Consider the following 16215-nt stretch of genomic DNA (forward strand, 5'->3'; position numbering starts at 1 on the left):
TCCCCAATTCTTTTTACTTCCCGGGGAAGCACCGGTACACAATGGCTAATCTTTGTCCTGGATTCAATTGTGGAAGGGCCTCCATTATTTGTCGCTTTAAAGAAACAGTATCGTTATCTCGCATTAAATCACTACCAAATTTCCCAATTCTTCGTGTTCTTCTTTTTCCAAAATTAGATAAATATTTTCTAGTAATAGAATATAATTCACTTGGAATACCAAAGTGAAGACAAAGATGAAGAAATTGTCTCAATTTAAACGACATCTATAGATAGGCCATCACTATACATTCGATGCAGGTTCAATACCAGTGGTTGGAATTTTTTGGGTTTTCTAAAGCTAAAGGAAATTTCTAGTAAATTCAGCATCAAATCGAACAGAGAAAAAAGGATAGAAAATGTGTAAGCAGGATAAAAGTAGTTAAATATCTAGTACAATTTAAAGATGAAATGGGAGAAACGTTTTGAAAATAGAACAGATACGGGGGTATATAAGCCGTGTACTATAAACGTGGCGTACGGCAGTTCTAGTTCAGATTCAAAAGGGAAAAGAAAAAAAAGAAGAAGTAGTGAAAAGTGAAAAATAAGGAAGAAAATAAAAGAGAACAAGTGTTCGATGCGGTGTGATCTGCTGAAGACACCGTAAAATATTAGTGTAAAATATATTTTAGGCCTCGTCCACATATAAAGAACTAAAGAACAACGAGCGGAGTGGAAAGTCTCCATTCTCTTCCTCTCGCATTTCTACTACACATAGTCATTCTCATTCATTACATTGCCTTCTTACAACGTCATCTGTTATAAATATGTAAAACCTAACTTGAAGTATTAGAACGCATGTAATTAAACAACAATTACGTATCCTCGATCAGTTATCGATTACAATCCCTCGACGGAAACATATTTACAAATGCCGACTTAGTAACTGAAGAGGTCGAATATAAATTTGCCTAGATATCTACACTACAAGAGCCAATTCTCTTGGTATAAGAAATGTGTTCCCCAACAGCCATCGGCCTATCACACCCACCAAGAATGAGAATATTAACCCGAGAAATACTTATTGGTAATAATACCCCTGAATTCATTTCACCTTATCCCCAATTAAAACGTAAACTGTCTAACCGGGAAAGAAATAAAATACAAACAATAAAGCTGAATTTGAATTTAGCTTGTCGTCAAACCAATACAAACAGCAATAACAAAATGTTCTCGAGCCTCAACAATCAACGAGTAGCTGTAAGAAAAACAAACGAAAGACCAAGAAAACCAGTATTGGAGTCTGGATTGTGTGCTGATGAAGATCCACCAGATCCTTATAGTGACGATAAACCAACCTAACGATTTCAACCTAACGATCCCAATGCTGATGCCGAGTGCATGTATTGCTCTGGTTTTTTCAGCGAAGACAAAAATGAAAAAGATTGGATTCAGTGCATTGCCTGTAGACAATGATGCCACGTTCAGGGTTCCAGAGCAGAATATGCAGAGTTTATTTGTGATCTTTGCTTGCAGGGTTAATTTTATTATTTTATTCTAATTAATAAGACTTGAATACCATATTACATCACATTTTTGAGAGGCATATATTTGGTTGATTTATTTTAGTTAATGGTTTTACGAAAAGTGTTCATTATTTGTTGACTTAATTATTAATTTTTATGAGTGACTATTACTGCATATGATTATAACCCATAATAACAATCTAGATATATATATCACACACATATTCGTTCCTTTTCCCCCTATCACTACATAGTATAAAACCAAGTTAATTTCAGCTGTCTATCCATATCTATGCTTAGATCTTTAAATCTACGCAACGGATTTTAATGCGGTTTCTTTAAATATATAGAGTGATTCAAGGGGAAGGTTTATATGTTTAATACATGCATAATATTCAAATTCAAGTAATCACTTATTGAAAGTAAAAAAAAACTTCCACCCATTCCAAAACGAATGCCTCAGACCTGAAAAGAATGGGCGCAACAAACTCAGCGGGTTTATTTTTTCATCAAGAAAATACGTTGACAAAGTAATATTGTACAATTAAACTTATTATATAATAGCCTGAGGGCAGTCGCTCCATTCCCAATCTGTCATATCATTAAGAAAGCCATTTACGTTATAGTAACCTTTACCACACAAACGTTTTTTAATAACTCTTTTGAATATCGTAATACTTTTATTTTGAACATTTTCTGGGATCTTGTTGTAAAAGCATATACATAGCCCTACAAAAGACTTACTACCTCGACTTAGCCGAGTAGAAGGCATTATAAACTTATGTCTGTTCCTGGTATTAACATTATGGTTATGACAGTTTCTAGCAAATTCACTTATGTGCCTATGATCATACATTACATTATCAAGAATATATTAAGAAACAACAGTCAAGATGTTTATTTCTTTGAAATTCAGTTTCAATGATTCTTTAGAAGCTAGATTATAAATAGCGTGAATAGCCCTCTTCTGCTGCACAAATATTGTATTAAAATCGGCAGCGTTGCCCCATAGCAATATACCGTAGGACATAAAACTATAGAAATTACTAAGGTATTCTAGTCGCGCCGTATCTATGTCGGTTATTTGTCTAATATTTTTAACCGAGTATGCTGCAGAACTAAGACTGTTTGCCAATCCAATCAATATGGGGCCCCATTATAATTTGGAATCCAGTAATGCCAAGAAATATAGCAGATTCCACTGGTTTTATCACCTGTCCGCCTAACAAAACACTTGCATCATTTCACATTTTTCACATTTGGTAGGGTAAATTTTATATATTTCGTTTTCTTTCAATTTAACACTAGGTTATTAGCACTAAACCAGTACACGATGTCAGATAGAATATTTTACACTTCGTTATACATAGCTTGGTTTCTTTATACTTTGAAAATCATTGAAGTGTCGTCCGCAAACAATACTACCTTATGTTTTTATATAGATAAGGATGAGGAACGGTCCAAGAATAGCCCCTTGTGGTACCCCATATTGAGAGGAGTCCCAGGAGATCTCCTGCAATTCACGTCGACCTTCTGGATTCTATTGTTTGGATATGAAATCAGAAGATGAAGCGCAGTTCCTTTTATGCCATTGTGACATAGCTCCCCGACCAGCGTTGAATGTTGAACATAATCAAAAGCCTTAGATAAATCACAGAAGATGCCAAGTGCATTCTGCGATTCCACCCAGGCATCAAAAATATTCTTGATAAGCTCAACACCTGCATTCGTTGTTGAACGTCCCCTAGTAAAGCTTGTTTCAAATGAAGAAACTTATGAGAGTTAAAATAAGTAAGCAATAAATAAGTAGGCTTAAAATTATTTTTTCAATAATTTTACTGAGGGTCGGCAAAACCGACACAGGACGATAGTTATTCGGGTCAGAAGAGCATCTCGACTTAAATATCGGTGTTATTTTACTATGTTTCAGAAGAACAGCAAACACGTCACGATTAATACAATTATTAAAGACTATTGTAAGATATGGTGCTATGACATTATTGAACTTATTATTTTAACAGAAATACATATATCAGCAGTTTTTTTTTTCATGTCTAGAGAATCAAAAGTTTTAATCATTTCTCCAAGGTTAACAAAACCTAAATTGAAAATTTGTTGACATTCTCTAACATTTTCGAGAAGAAGTGACTCAGCAACACTGGTGGAGACGAGAGTGTTTGTGATAGAAACTGGAATCTCAGAAAAATAAATCTGAAAAGTAGTAGCAACTTCCTGCTTAGATTTAATTATTGTACTGTTTATTGATATATTGTATTCAATGTTGCGGTCTTTCATTCTTCCAGATGCCCAGTTATTAACATTCCAAGTCATGTTTATTTTATTTGGTGCATTTTTAATTATTTGTCTGATATGCATAGACATAGCAATAGAATAAACACTTTTAAATAATTTAGAGTTTTTTTTAACATACTCAAATATACTAGAGAAACACTGATATTTTTAGAGGTTGCTATGATGTCGTCAATAAACACATATTTTTTGCGCTTACATTAAAAACGCAGGCTGAACCCTACCAGATAGATCAAAATAATGTACTACAGTAAATAATGGCTTATATACGAAGCGAATTCACTACACTGTGCATTTAGTATAAATCAATATGGCCATTATATAATTGATTATTTGATGTCATAGATCTAAAAAAAATCATAACAAAAAATGTTAAGCTTTAAAAAGTAGATGTTGGCCTACCCGATATGCACACAAAATTTCATACAAATTGCTTCAGCCATTTCGGAGGTGTTCGTTAAATGTGATGTATCACTAGATCGAGATATGTGCGTGTCCGTAAGGAAACACAAGGCCGGCTGCGCCGTCTCATGGTGGTTGTGGACCGCGATTATATTGAAGTGAATTCCCCTGATGTTGCAAAAGTTCACATTAAGCGTGGAGAGGGGTGCCGTGGTGATACTGCCTAGTTTGTCCTCGGATATACACAGTTCTGTGCCCTCCCCAGAATTCGACAGGCGGCCCGAGCGAAAATGCTCGTGGAGGTATTCTACGAGTCTGGTAGAGAGCTCTGGTCCTCGACACTAACATATGCGAAACATAGCGGCACTAGACCACTACTTCACGGCGGTATTCTGTGCAAGTGTGGTAATTAGCCCAGATGAATCTAGCCCGATTGTGCTGTCGTCATAAGTTGTCAGCGTGGCTCTCCTACTTTTAAAAAGCCCTCAGGCGCCTCTTACAGCACCCTTGGGCCTGGGACTCCCCAATTCTTTTTACTTCCCGGGGAAGCACCGGTACACAATGGCTAATCTTTGTCCTGGATTCAATTGTGGAAGGGCCTCCATTATTTGTCGCTTTAAAGAAACAGTATCGTTATCTCGCATTAAATCACTACCAAATTTCCCAATTCTTCGTGTTCTTCTTTTTCCAAAATTAGATAAATATTTTCTAGTAATAGAATATAATTCACTTGGAATACCAAAGTGAAGACAAAGATGAAGAAATTGTCTCAATTTAAACGACATCTATAGATAGGCCATCACTATACATTCGATGCAGGTTCAATACCAGTGGTTGGAATTTTTTGGGTTTTCTAAAGCTAAAGGAAATTTCTAGTAAATTCAGCATCAAATCGAACAGAGAAAAAAGGATAGAAAATGTGTAAGCAGGATAAAAGTAGTTAAATATCTAGTACAATTTAAAGATGAAATGGGAGAAACGTTTTGAAAATAGAACAGATACGGGGGTATATAAGCCGTGTACTATAAACGTGGCGTACGGCAGTTCTAGTTCAGATTCAAAAGGGAAAAGAAAAAAAAGAAGAAGTAGTGAAAAGTGAAAAATAAGGAAGAAAATAAAAGAGAACAAGTGTTCGATGCGGTGTGATCTGCTGAAGACACCGTAAAATATTAGTGTAAAATATATTTTAGGCCTCGTCCACATATAAAGAACTAAAGAACAACGAGCGGAGTGGAAAGTCTCCATTCTCTTCCTCTCGCATTTCTACTACACATAGTCATTCTCATTCATTACATTGCCTTCTTACAACGTCATCTGTTATAAATATGTAAAACCTAACTTGAAGTATTAGAACGCATGTAATTAAACAACAATTACGTATCCTCGATCAGTTATCGATTACAATCCCTCGACGGAAACATATTTACAAATGCCGACTTAGTAACTGAAGAGGTCGAATATAAATTTGCCTAGATATCTACACTACAAGAGCCAATTCTCTTGGTATAAGAAATGTGTTCCCCAACAGCCATCGGCCTATCACACCCACCAAGAATGAGAATATTAACCCGAGAAATACTTATTGGTAATAATACCCCTGAATTCATTTCACCTTATCCCCAATTAAAACGTAAACTGTCTAACCGGGAAAGAAATAAAATACAAACAATAAAGCTGAATTTGAATTTAGCTTGTCGTCAAACCAATACAAACAGCAATAACAAAATGTTCTCGAGCCTCAACAATCAACGAGTAGCTGTAAGAAAAACAAACGAAAGACCAAGAAAACCAGTATTGGAGTCTGGATTGTGTGCTGATGAAGATCCACCAGATCCTTATAGTGACGATAAACCAACCTAACGATTTCAACCTAACGATCCCAATGCTGATGCCGAGTGCATGTATTGCTCTGGTTTTTTCAGCGAAGACAAAAATGAAAAAGATTGGATTCAGTGCATTGCCTGTAGACAATGATGCCACGTTCAGGGTTCCAGAGCAGAATATGCAGAGTTTATTTGTGATCTTTGCTTGCAGGGTTAATTTTATTATTTTATTCTAATTAATAAGACTTGAATACCATATTACATCACATTTTTGAGAGGCATATATTTGGTTGATTTATTTTAGTTAATGGTTTTACGAAAAGTGTTCATTATTTGTTGACTTAATTATTAATTTTTATGAGTGACTATTACTGCATATGATTATAACCCATAATAACAATCTAGATATATATATCACACACATATTCGTTCCTTTTCCCCCTATCACTACATAGTATAAAACCAAGTTAATTTCAGCTGTCTATCCATATCTATGCTTAGATCTTTAAATCTACGCAACGGATTTTAATGCGGTTTCTTTAAATATATAGAGTGATTCAAGGGGAAGGTTTATATGTTTAATACATGCATAATATTCAAATTCAAGTAATCACTTATTGAAAGTAAAAAAAAACTTCCACCCATTCCAAAACGAATGCCTCAGACCTGAAAAGAATGGGCGCAACAAACTCAGCGGGTTTATTTTTTCATCAAGAAAATACGTTGACAAAGTAATATTGTACAATTAAACTTATTATATAATAGCCTGAGGGCAGTCGCTCCATTCCCAATCTGTCATATCATTAAGAAAGCCATTTACGTTATAGTAACCTTTACCACACAAACGTTTTTTAATAACTCTTTTGAATATCGTAATACTTTTATTTTGAACATTTTCTGGGATCTTGTTGTAAAAGCATATACATAGCCCTACAAAAGACTTACTACCTCGACTTAGCCGAGTAGAAGGCATTATAAACTTATGTCTGTTCCTGGTATTAACATTATGGTTATGACAGTTTCTAGCAAATTCACTTATGTGCCTATGATCATACATTACATTATCAAGAATATATTAAGAAACAACAGTCAAGATGTTTATTTCTTTGAAATTCAGTTTCAATGATTCTTTAGAAGCTAGATTATAAATAGCGTGAATAGCCCTCTTCTGCTGCACAAATATTGTATTAAAATCGGCAGCGTTGCCCCATAGCAATATACCGTAGGACATAAAACTATAGAAATTACTAAGGTATTCTAGTCGCGCCGTATCTATGTCGGTTATTTGTCTAATATTTTTAACCGAGTATGCTGCAGAACTAAGACTGTTTGCCAATCCAATCAATATGGGGCCCCATTATAATTTGGAATCCAGTAATGCCAAGAAATATAGCAGATTCCACTGGTTTTATCACCTGTCCGCCTAACAAAACACTTGCATCATTTCACATTTTTCACATTTGGTAGGGTAAATTTTATATATTTCGTTTTCTTTCAATTTAACACTAGGTTATTAGCACTAAACCAGTACACGATGTCAGATAGAATATTTTACACTTCGTTATACATAGCTTGGTTTCTTTATACTTTGAAAATCATTGAAGTGTCGTCCGCAAACAATACTACCTTATGTTTTTATATAGATAAGGATGAGGAACGGTCCAAGAATAGCCCCTTGTGGTACCCCATATTGAGAGGAGTCCCAGGAGATCTCCTGCAATTCACGTCGACCTTCTGGATTCTATTGTTTGGATATGAAATCAGAAGATGAAGCGCAGTTCCTTTTATGCCATTGTGACATAGCTCCCCGACCAGCGTTGAATGTTGAACATAATCAAAAGCCTTAGATAAATCACAGAAGATGCCAAGTGCATTCTGCGATTCCACCCAGGCATCAAAAATATTCTTGATAAGCTCAACACCTGCATTCGTTGTTGAACGTCCCCTAGTAAAGCTTGTTTCAAATGAAGAAACTTATGAGAGTTAAAATAAGTAAGCAATAAATAAGTAGGCTTAAAATTATTTTTTCAATAATTTTACTGAGGGTCGGCAAAACCGACACAGGACGATAGTTATTCGGGTCAGAAGAGCATCTCGACTTAAATATCGGTGTTATTTTACTATGTTTCAGAAGAACAGCAAACACGTCACGATTAATACAATTATTAAAGACTATTGTAAGATATGGTGCTATGACATTATTGAACTTATTATTTTAACAGAAATACATATATCAGCAGTTTTTTTTTTCATGTCTAGAGAATCAAAAGTTTTAATCATTTCTCCAAGGTTAACAAAACCTAAATTGAAAATTTGTTGACATTCTCTAACATTTTCGAGAAGAAGTGACTCAGCAACACTGGTGGAGACGAGAGTGTTTGTGATAGAAACTGGAATCTCAGAAAAATAAATCTGAAAAGTAGTAGCAACTTCCTGCTTAGATTTAATTATTGTACTGTTTATTGATATATTGTATTCAATGTTGCGGTCTTTCATTCTTCCAGATGCCCAGTTATTAACATTCCAAGTCATGTTTATTTTATTTGGTGCATTTTTAATTATTTGTCTGATATGCATAGACATAGCAATAGAATAAACACTTTTAAATAATTTAGAGTTTTTTTTAACATACTCAAATATACTAGAGAAACACTGATATTTTTAGAGGTTGCTATGATGTCGTCAATAAACACATATTTTTTGCGCTTACATTAAAAACGCAGGCTGAACCCTACCAGATAGATCAAAATAATGTACTACAGTAAATAATGGCTTATATACGAAGCGAATTCACTACACTGTGCATTTAGTATAAATCAATATGGCCATTATATAATTGATTATTTGATGTCATAGATCTAAAAAAAATCATAACAAAAAATGTTAAGCTTTAAAAAGTAGATGTTGGCCTACCCGATATGCACACAAAATTTCATACAAATTGCTTCAGCCATTTCGGAGGTGTTCGTTAAATGTGATGTATCACTAGATCGAGATATGTGCGTGTCCGTAAGGAAACACAAGGCCGGCTGCGCCGTCTCATGGTGGTTGTGGACCGCGATTATATTGAAGTGAATTCCCCTGATGTTGCAAAAGTTCACATTAAGCGTGGAGAAGGGTGCCGTGGTGATACTGCCTAGTTTGTCCTCGGATATACACAGTTCTGTGCCCTCCCCAGAATTCGACAGGCGGCCCGAGCGAAAATGCTCGTGGAGGTATTCTACGAGTCTGGTAGAGAGCTCTGGTCCTCGACACTAACATATGCGAAACATAGCGGCACTAGACCACTACTTCACGGCGGTATTCTGTGCAAGTGTGGTAATTAGCCCAGATGAATCTAGCCCGATTGTGCTGTCGTCATAAGTTGTCAGCGTGGCTCTCCTACTTTTAAAAAGCCCTCAGGCGCCTCTTACAGCACCCTTGGGCCTGGGACTCCCCAATTCTTTTTACTTCCCGGGGAAGCACCGGTACACAATGGCTAATCTTTGTCCTGGATTCAATTGTGGAAGGGCCTCCATTATTTGTCGCTTTAAAGAAACAGTATCGTTATCTCGCATTAAATCACTACCAAATTTCCCAATTCTTCGTGTTCTTCTTTTTCCAAAATTAGATAAATATTTTCTAGTAATAGAATATAATTCACTTGGAATACCAAAGTGAAGACAAAGATGAAGAAATTGTCTCAATTTAAACGACATCTATAGATAGGCCATCACTATACATTCGATACTAATTATGTAGTTGTAATCTGTTTGTGTGTATAATTTGTTAGTAAAATGTGAGGCAAATTCGAGAATCATACAGTTCTTATTTTAAAATGTTGCGTTTAAGTTGTGTGTTGTCTCTATTTACAGTGTTGCTGTATGTTAATACATTTCATTTTGTACAATGTCGATTTAGTTTACTAGGCGATGGTCTCAATGAAATTGTGAATGGTATAGATGAATTCAACAATAATAATGTGACAATTTTCGAGGAACTAAAAAAGATAAATCCACTTTTAAAACTAAAATCATTCGATAGTGACATTACTTCTCGCAACATTACAAAATTAATCAAAAAATATGGCTACACAGTTGAGGAATACGAAGTAACAACCGAAGATGGGTATATTTTGAAGATATTTAGAATCCCTGGGAATGGCCCTGTAATCTTTTTACAACATGGGCTATTTGAAAGTTCTGATGACTGGGTCTCACCAGGAAAGAAAAGCATCGCTTTGCGTCTTGCGGCTGCCAGTTACGACGTATGGTTGGGTAACGCCAGGGGTAATAGACATTCAATGAAAAATATTAACCTAAAACCTAATCAACGAGAGTTTTGGAACTTCAGTTGGCATGAAATTGGCATATACGATACACCTGCTATGATTGACCGAGTACTTGAGGTAACCGGCACAACATCCCTGGTATACGTCGGGCATTCCCAAGGAACAACAAGTTTTTACGTGATGGGTTCATTAAAACCAGAATATAACAAAAAAATATCTCTTATGGTGTCTCTGTCAGCTCTAGCATGGCTATCTCATATTACTACTCCAATTAGATTAACTGCACCCTTTGCTAACAAATTGTACCCTACACTTGAAGCCATCGGCATATATAAAATATTCACAAATGACGCCTTATTAGCTGGAGTAGAAGGAGCACTTTGTGGTAACACCGTAACAGCTCTCATTGTGTGCGAAACACTAGTATCCATTCTTGGTGGCTTTAATTATAATCAAGTAGATTTACTACAACTTCCAGCAATATTCAGTTATTATCCATCTGGAGCGTCAATAAAACAATTCGTGCATTATACACAATTGGTTGAATCCGGTTATTTTAGACAGTTTGATTATGGAACAAAAAATGAAGAAATATATCAATCTCCCAGTCCACCGTCGTATCCCGTTGAAAATATAACAGCTCCTGTTGCTATATTCTTCGGTAAAGGCGATTTTCTCGGTGTCAAGGAAGATGTTGATATATTAGTATCAAAGTTGCCGAATGTTGTTGATTTTTACACTGTGCCTAACCCAAAATTCGATCATTTCGATTTCATATGGGCTAAAAATCGCGACACTTTAGTACTTCCAAAACTAATACAATTGATTGAAAAGTATAAGCCCTAATTGGTGTTTTTTTGTCGTCTGAAATAAATGCTGTATCGTAATATAAAGTTTTTTGTACTTTAATATTGATATAATAAAATTATAAATATACTACAAAGCACACGAGTTTCCTGAGTAAGCCAATAAAAATGCATTTATTTTCTTATGAATTAGTTTCAATGTAATAAAACTTATATGTATTTTAAATTAGCGCAACCTTCTTGGCTTTCCTGTTACCAATTTCCGTCCCTTTTCACAAAACCACTCCCACAAAAAATATCCAACACCGAGTGGTATTGGATAAAATGTAAAATGATATTCAATTCTACCTTTCTTGTCTATTAAATGAAAATAATTTCATTTTGTTACGTTTGTATATATTAGTATTATTAGTATGCTCTAGGTTTTTTTTAATATATAATATTATTATATGTTATAAAAAACGCCACAGTATTCAGGGCGTAGCAGCAAGATTCGTGGACAAGTATTGAGAGACTTCTCACTAGAAAAGTCTCTCTCAATACAACACCAAAATACAATCATATTCAGTCAGCATATTGGATCATAGTTGAAAGACAGATTGCCAAGACGCAGGATACGGAAAGAAAAAAAGTGAATGAAGTTGACTGTGTAGTGGGTAAATACTTAGAAATCTGGAGCGTGTACTTCCACAGTATACTTCCATCAACTTCAAAGAAATATCATTTCGCAAATTCTGGCGGCGATTTCGCAGTCTGTAGGAAGGGTGATGCAAAGGTATTTTAACATAATGTATATAAACATAGAAATAGGTAACAAAATAGACCATTAACACAAATTTGTTAAACATAAATGACGTATATATATTATTATAAATTAAAAACGGATTACCAATGGTCATTAAAATAAAATTATTGTTTAATTTGGGTATATTGGCCGTTTTAACTCAGATATGTACGCAGTTATGCGCTCCAACGTCCCACGGTTATTTTCCAGGTACTTGCAGACGTTATAAAAGGCATAAAAGGCATTCATTTTCTCAAAATTGATTCCATTAGAATTATTTTTGATGTCATTTCTAATATACGAGATACTACTACCGCTTAAGCACAAGAAACTCTCCCAGCATACTTTCTTTGCGCTCTTTTCAATAAAAATATACAATATTCTACAGTCATTTCTATCGCTATAAAACAATCATAATCTAGTCAGCTGTGGAGTAGTAGGATTTACGACAGAGCTATTTTTTAATAAAACATTTAAATTTATTTATAGATAATGCTTGAACAGGCTGGGACTTTATTATAAAAGTGTATACATTTAACCTTAAAGCTATATGAGGTATATAGGTACATAATAAAGGGGAACGGTAGAAACTGAGTTAATTTAGATGACTTTATGTGTGTACGAAGAAGATGTTCTCCTTAGTAAGTGATCCGTCCTGCCCATTACAATACAATGCTGTCCAGGATTCTTGAAAAACTAAATTTGAGCGGCATCCCAATTGCGCTCGTCACTATAAGACGGAAGGTGCTAAGGCTGGGTTTCACAAACTAACTTTAGCAATAATAGACATGTTAACATACCGGTGAAGAAAAAATGTGTTACACTATTTGACAATTTTTAGATGACGTCATATTTTTGAACGTCCAATATTCGCTGGTTAAAGGTATTGTTAATGTTAAATAGCTAAACAGCGGCTTTTGAAATGTTTCAAATAAATATTCGATATTGACTCGATATTTCACTTTTAAATCAGAATATCTCTTATGGTATTGCTATCTGCAATATCTTAGAGGTTCAAATTTGCTCGAGTGTTTTGTTCAATTGCGTCATTTTCGTATACAACTTGAAATAATGCAAATGATGATTAGTAAATATTTATAATCAAATCAAAAGTTACTAATTTCGTTAACATAGTTATATATTATGTGGAAACATCAATGCATTTCTTTTAGATTATTTCGACTTAATCCCAAGCATTTATATTATCTCGAATGAAATGAAATAAAAATTCAAAACAAATATAAGATTTTATTTGAAATGGCCAGTTGGTAGTAGGCGGCGATTTCGAAGATCAAGACAAAACAACAAATAAAAGGAGTATGTCAATGAGTAGGTATAAATAAGAACGCAGAACTTTTTGTTTATTGTGTTAAAGCCATCACCATGGTCTTCATTGTATCAATATGTATATTTTGTCTTAAAGTAAATTTTATGAATCAAAATGATGTTGCAGTATTGTGAACACATACCTATATTGAATGCTTTCTTTAAAGAAACAAAGTTGCATAACCACTTATTGTTATATAAACGTAAGTACCTAATACCTACCTCCCACAAAGATAGAACATAGATAATATTGTATTATTACTGAGACAAACATTATTATAATCGACTTATAATGAACGATAGTCGTGACACTAGAGAATTAGCAAAGGCTGTGATATTTGTCTAAATGCATTTAAGTTCTTTGGATCTTCAAAACAACTCATAGTTGACTGTGATTGCTCTCTCAAAATGAGAGCGTATATTTATCTGGGAATTATATTTATTTGGCTTAGAAATTATCTTGTTAGTGGCTTCTACTCATTGGATGATTTTATAAAACAAGATCATAAAGTAATAGTGAAATATCTGGATGAATTCCGAAACGTAACTCAATTACCGAAGGATATTTCGATAAGTGCTGCCGAAGCTAGATTAAAGGCAGCAGAATTCCAATTGGGATTAATGAACGAAGATATTCATCTGAATATAACTCAACTTGTAAGTAAATATGGATATCCAGTTGAGGAACACTACGTTGAAACTATTGATGGATACGTCTTAAAAGTTTTTAGGATACCGAGTAATGGTAGACCACTCTTTTTGATGCATGGATTTTTATGCAGCGCAGACGACTGGGTATCTCCAGGTGTTGAAAGTGGGATTGCTTACTTATTAGCTTCAAAAGGTTTCGACGTATGGATGGGTAATGCAAGAGGCAACAAACATTCAAAATTCAATATCAGAAAGCAGCCTATCCAACCATCTTTTTGGGACTTCAGTTGGCACGAGATTGGCATGATCGATGTCCCAACTATGATTGATTACGTCCTTGAAAAAACCCAAAGAGAAAAACTCACTTATATCGGGCATTCTCAAGGGACTACATCTTTTTTTGTTATGTGTTCATTAAAACCCGAATATAACGACAAAATAGAATTAATGGTGGCACTTTCGGCTGTTGCTTGGATGTCGCATTTAGTGAGCCCAATCTCCAGAGTTTATATGAATTTTGCACCAGTATTTAATATCTTGCCAAATGCAGCAACAAATTTCGAAATTTCGGGTGATACGACAGTATCGAAAATATTTCGTTCAACTTTATGTGGCGATGGTCTCTTGGCATTTACGGTTTGCGAAAACATTATGTCTGTAATTTGTGGCTTTGACTATTCACAAATAAACTTTAGACAGCTTCCTGTTATCTTCAACCACTGCCCAGCGGGTTCATCCATGAAGCAAGCACTCCACTATTCTCAGGAGGTTTCTTCAGGATATTTTCGTCAATTTGACTATGGACTAATACGAAACCTTATTAAGTACGGCTCGCCTCAACCTCCCTCGTACCCTGTTGAAAAAGTAACTGCTGCAGTTGCTATAGTCTACAGCGAAGGCGACTGGCTAGCCAGTGTCACTGATGTCAATAAGTTGCGTTCCAAATTACCAAATGTCATAGATTTCTATAAAATTCCTTTAAAAAAATTTAATCACCAAGATTATTTATGGGCGAAGGATACTAAAACTCTGATATTTCCAAAACTCATGGAACTTATCACGAAGTATAATAATGTATCACAGGTCAACAATCGAACATGGAATGAACAATAAATTGTTGGAGTGACAATGCCATATTCAAGAAACAATAATTTACAAGAACGCAACATCGACACATCTGTTAACAGTTATTTTGGCTCTGATAGTAATTATTTTGTCGCTATTGTAGCTGCAGTACCTGTAGGTAACAAATAACATGAATAAAAATAATATGTCTAATAGATAGCCTTACATCCGAAATCTTTTGTAGAAATAGATCGCAGAATAGGCTGTTCTTCGATTTTGTAAAATATATTCTAAAATAATTGGAAAGATTCGATAAACAACTGGTATTTTTAATTCCTCAAATGAATTCAACTCTATTCTAACAAAAATTGTTTTAAGTTTAAATGATAAGTAAAAATAGTGGCGCCATTTGGCTTTCCTATTTAGGAAGCCGCTATGATTGTGACGTCTTTAAAACATACACAAATGTACAGTGTAATCCTGATATTTCTAAAAATAAAGTGTGTGTGTCAGCTCCGACGCACGACCGGAGTTTACTACTCAAGAACGATTGTCTTTGAACAGGTACTAAACAAAATCAAGTCCAATGGAGTCGGTTACAAACATTCATAAGCAGAAGCTAATAAAAGCGTATTAATTTAAAACAAAATATAGATATTAAATAAATAAAATAATAGGATAGGTTAAAATTGTCTATTTGATGTGAAATGCGCTATATATACTCTCCATATTAAATTAAACCTTTTGATTATGCGCATAGCTCATATAAATTTGTATCAACTATATTGATAATTCAATATTAAATAAATACAAAGCACACATGTTTATATATACAATACATGTCATATTAATGTATGAATTGTAACATACTTAGTACCCATGTGCTTTTCAGATTTTCCCGCACTAGTATTTACACCACTTTCTTCCATAATTTATTGAATTTTCACTTAACTTTATGAAAGTATAATAATAAATAATTTCAATAATATAATAAAGCTTCAAAATACAAGAAAGTGAAAGGTGCGCGAGAAATGATGCGCACCAAAAACGTTACTATGACATTTTGATGAGCAGATTTTACTATCCATATTTTTCTCATACCGGCCGCCTTATATGAAAATCGATTCTTAAGGAGTAAACTCCAATAAAGGTCTTAGGATTCAGCCTTGATTCACTCCAGAGCGGGTTCGATTCATAAATTCCATGTCTAATAAACTGCTGCCGATCACGGAGATAGTCAGACAAGAGATTACGAAGCTTTGAACAGAAGCCTA

General features: G+C 34.6%; 1 protein-coding gene across 1 annotated transcript; it reads left to right on the top strand.

Annotated features, from left to right (window-relative positions):
• The first annotated feature begins 9838 nt into the window (after positions 1-9838).
• On the top strand, positions 9839-15498 carry LOC126979114 (uncharacterized). Its single transcript, XM_050828325.1, has 3 exons — positions 9839-11148; positions 11641-11890; positions 13583-15498. Exons 1-3 carry the CDS (start codon positions 9857-9859, stop codon positions 14987-14989), a joined length of 2949 nt encoding a protein of 982 aa, XP_050684282.1. The 5' UTR covers positions 9839-9856; the 3' UTR covers positions 14990-15498.
• The last annotated feature ends 717 nt before the right edge of the window (positions 15499-16215 follow it).

This window comes from Leptidea sinapis, chromosome Z, assembly GCF_905404315.1.
Source record: "Leptidea sinapis chromosome Z, ilLepSina1.1, whole genome shotgun sequence".
NCBI classification, from domain to species: Eukaryota; Metazoa; Arthropoda; class Insecta; order Lepidoptera; family Pieridae; genus Leptidea; species Leptidea sinapis.

Bases quoted from the DNA above. Each gene is read 5' to 3' on its own strand.
- LOC126979114 (XM_050828325.1), top strand. From the start codon at position 9,857: ATGTTGCGTTTAAGTTGTGTGTTGTCTCTATTTACAGTGTTGCTGTAT. The intron at 11,149-11,640 runs GCCCTAATTGGT...ACTTCTCACTAG, and splicing joins CAATTGATTGAAAAGTATAA to AAAAGTCTCTCTCAATACAA. The intron at 11,891-13,582 runs GTATTTTAACAT...AATGCATTTAAG, and splicing joins GTAGGAAGGGTGATGCAAAG to TTCTTTGGATCTTCAAAACA.